Genomic DNA, 1,776 nt, shown 5'->3' on the forward strand with positions numbered 1-1,776 from the left:
ACGCTTTACTCCACACCCAGAATAACACTGATTCCAGTGTTGAAGTAAAGTGCATTTTACCAACACAGATGACTTGACATGCAATCTTAGTTTTGTTGCTTTTTGCAATTGGGTTTAAAAAAATGCTAAACTGGAAAATTAACGTGTCATGAACAAGTCTTTTCCTGATATACACAGATTTAGAGAATGAATACAATAAGATTCAACCCAGCCCTTTGTTTTCATTGTTTAAGTTTTACTTGTTAAATATGTTTCAGAACAATGATAAAAACTTTATTGCACAACAATTGTACGAGGTACAAAGTATGGCATCTACATAACTACAGTTCTATGGCTTTACTTAAGGCTTATCTAACTAAATTAATACAGGATTTGTAATATGAAAAAAGTTTCTTACAATAAAACCATTGGAAGCTTTTACTATCATTTGAGGAATTTCTAATGTCTAAACCTTCTTTGATATATTTTCCTATATCTGCCATGCAGGGATTGTCACATGTCAAAAATGGAAAATGAGGTTGAAAATGATTTACTTACATCCGTAGAAGGCCCTTGAGATGATTTGTTTTTTCATTGTATCACACAGCAGCTTCAAAGACGTTCTGAAAAGTACCGGGAACATCAATAAGCTCATTGTTACTTTAACTGTCCACATGCTGTGTGTCTATCTGTGAGGTTGGTTACATCTGCAATGTTAGTAGTGTGATGGTTAATCTAAAACACTGGGGAAATGTATGAAGTTCTTGGTCCACTTTTGTACATAGGATTATATAATGTTAAAGACATTTCAAAAAGTTTTAAGGTAACTTTTCATTAAAAAATTTGTTGCATTTTTTAGTTATCAGTACAATGGAGAAAGATCACAACATCGGAGGACTTTGACACACTATAAACTAATAACTTTAAGAATTATCAGACAGAATTCAAACTTTAAGAGCTTTAAAACATTCAAATGGATTTTTGCAGTTACATTTTTAAGCCAGGTTACAATTATATTCAATTTGTTATAAATATATATAGATGATTTGCAAGTCAAATAAATTGACTTTTTATGATTGCCAGTTTATCCATTCAGCTTTCACACATAAGGATCATGACTGTATCAAATTTGATTTTTCAAGAGCAATAATTTTGCTTGTCAAGTAGAAAAAAGCTAACCTGTGTACCATCCTATTTCTACCGGGGCTCCTTACACTTGCTACCCTAAAAAATAGTATAAGGAGCCCCTAAAAGTGTAAGGAGCCCCGGTAGAAATCGGATAGTACCCAGGCTACAAAAAAGCTGCAGAATTATTGCGATGTGGATTGCAAAGGGAGTCAGAGTAAACCATGCGATACCTCAGCCGGGCACTTATGTTCAGGAAATCACCAGGGTCTGAATCTAACGACGATTGTCTGGTGAAAACGGAAGGCTCATCACTGTGGACAGGTGCAGGATAAGGGTGAGTGTAGTGAGAGTGAACGTGCTAGGACTAGGGGTGGGTACCGGTACAGAAAATTCAGGTACAGATACAGTCCAGGTCTGGACCTGAACCTGGACCTAATTGTCTGTAAAAACGTGTAAATGGATTATAATACTCAAAACAATGGTCCGTTTTGCTAGCAATGAATTTGTATGATGAAGCACCCATCTTCTACTGGCATTTTAAAATCCTATCTTCATGTAACTTACACTAATGCCTCTGTTAACTTAGACAGCAGAAACTTTCAACTCTTCTCTAAAGTTGTTATTTTCTTGGATCAGTAAGCCCCAAAACATGTATGAACACCTGCCGGT

At 35.5% G+C, this 1,776-nt stretch overlaps 1 protein-coding gene across 10 annotated transcripts in view; it reads right to left on the bottom strand.

The window, feature by feature from the left end:
* The window catches only part of LOC118426052 (small G protein signaling modulator 2-like), a 79,342-nt gene that overhangs the window by 8,204 nt on the left and 69,362 nt on the right, over positions 1 to 1,776 (bottom strand). For 9 of the 10 annotated variants that reach the window (XM_035835296.1, XM_035835299.1, XM_035835294.1 and 6 more), the window contains 2 exons: positions 1,338 to 1,418; positions 538 to 602 (listed from right to left, as the gene is read on the bottom strand). In XM_035835296.1, coding sequence (XP_035691189.1) covers positions 538 to 602; positions 1,338 to 1,418 — 146 coding nt within the window. The remainder of the gene's footprint in view (positions 1 to 537; positions 603 to 1,337; positions 1,419 to 1,776) is intronic. The other variant, XM_035835300.1, reaches the window with a different exon arrangement.

The sequence above is a fragment of the Branchiostoma floridae genome, chromosome 11 (assembly GCF_000003815.2).
Source record: "Branchiostoma floridae strain S238N-H82 chromosome 11, Bfl_VNyyK, whole genome shotgun sequence".
Classification (NCBI taxonomy): Eukaryota; Metazoa; Chordata; class Leptocardii; order Amphioxiformes; family Branchiostomatidae; genus Branchiostoma; species Branchiostoma floridae.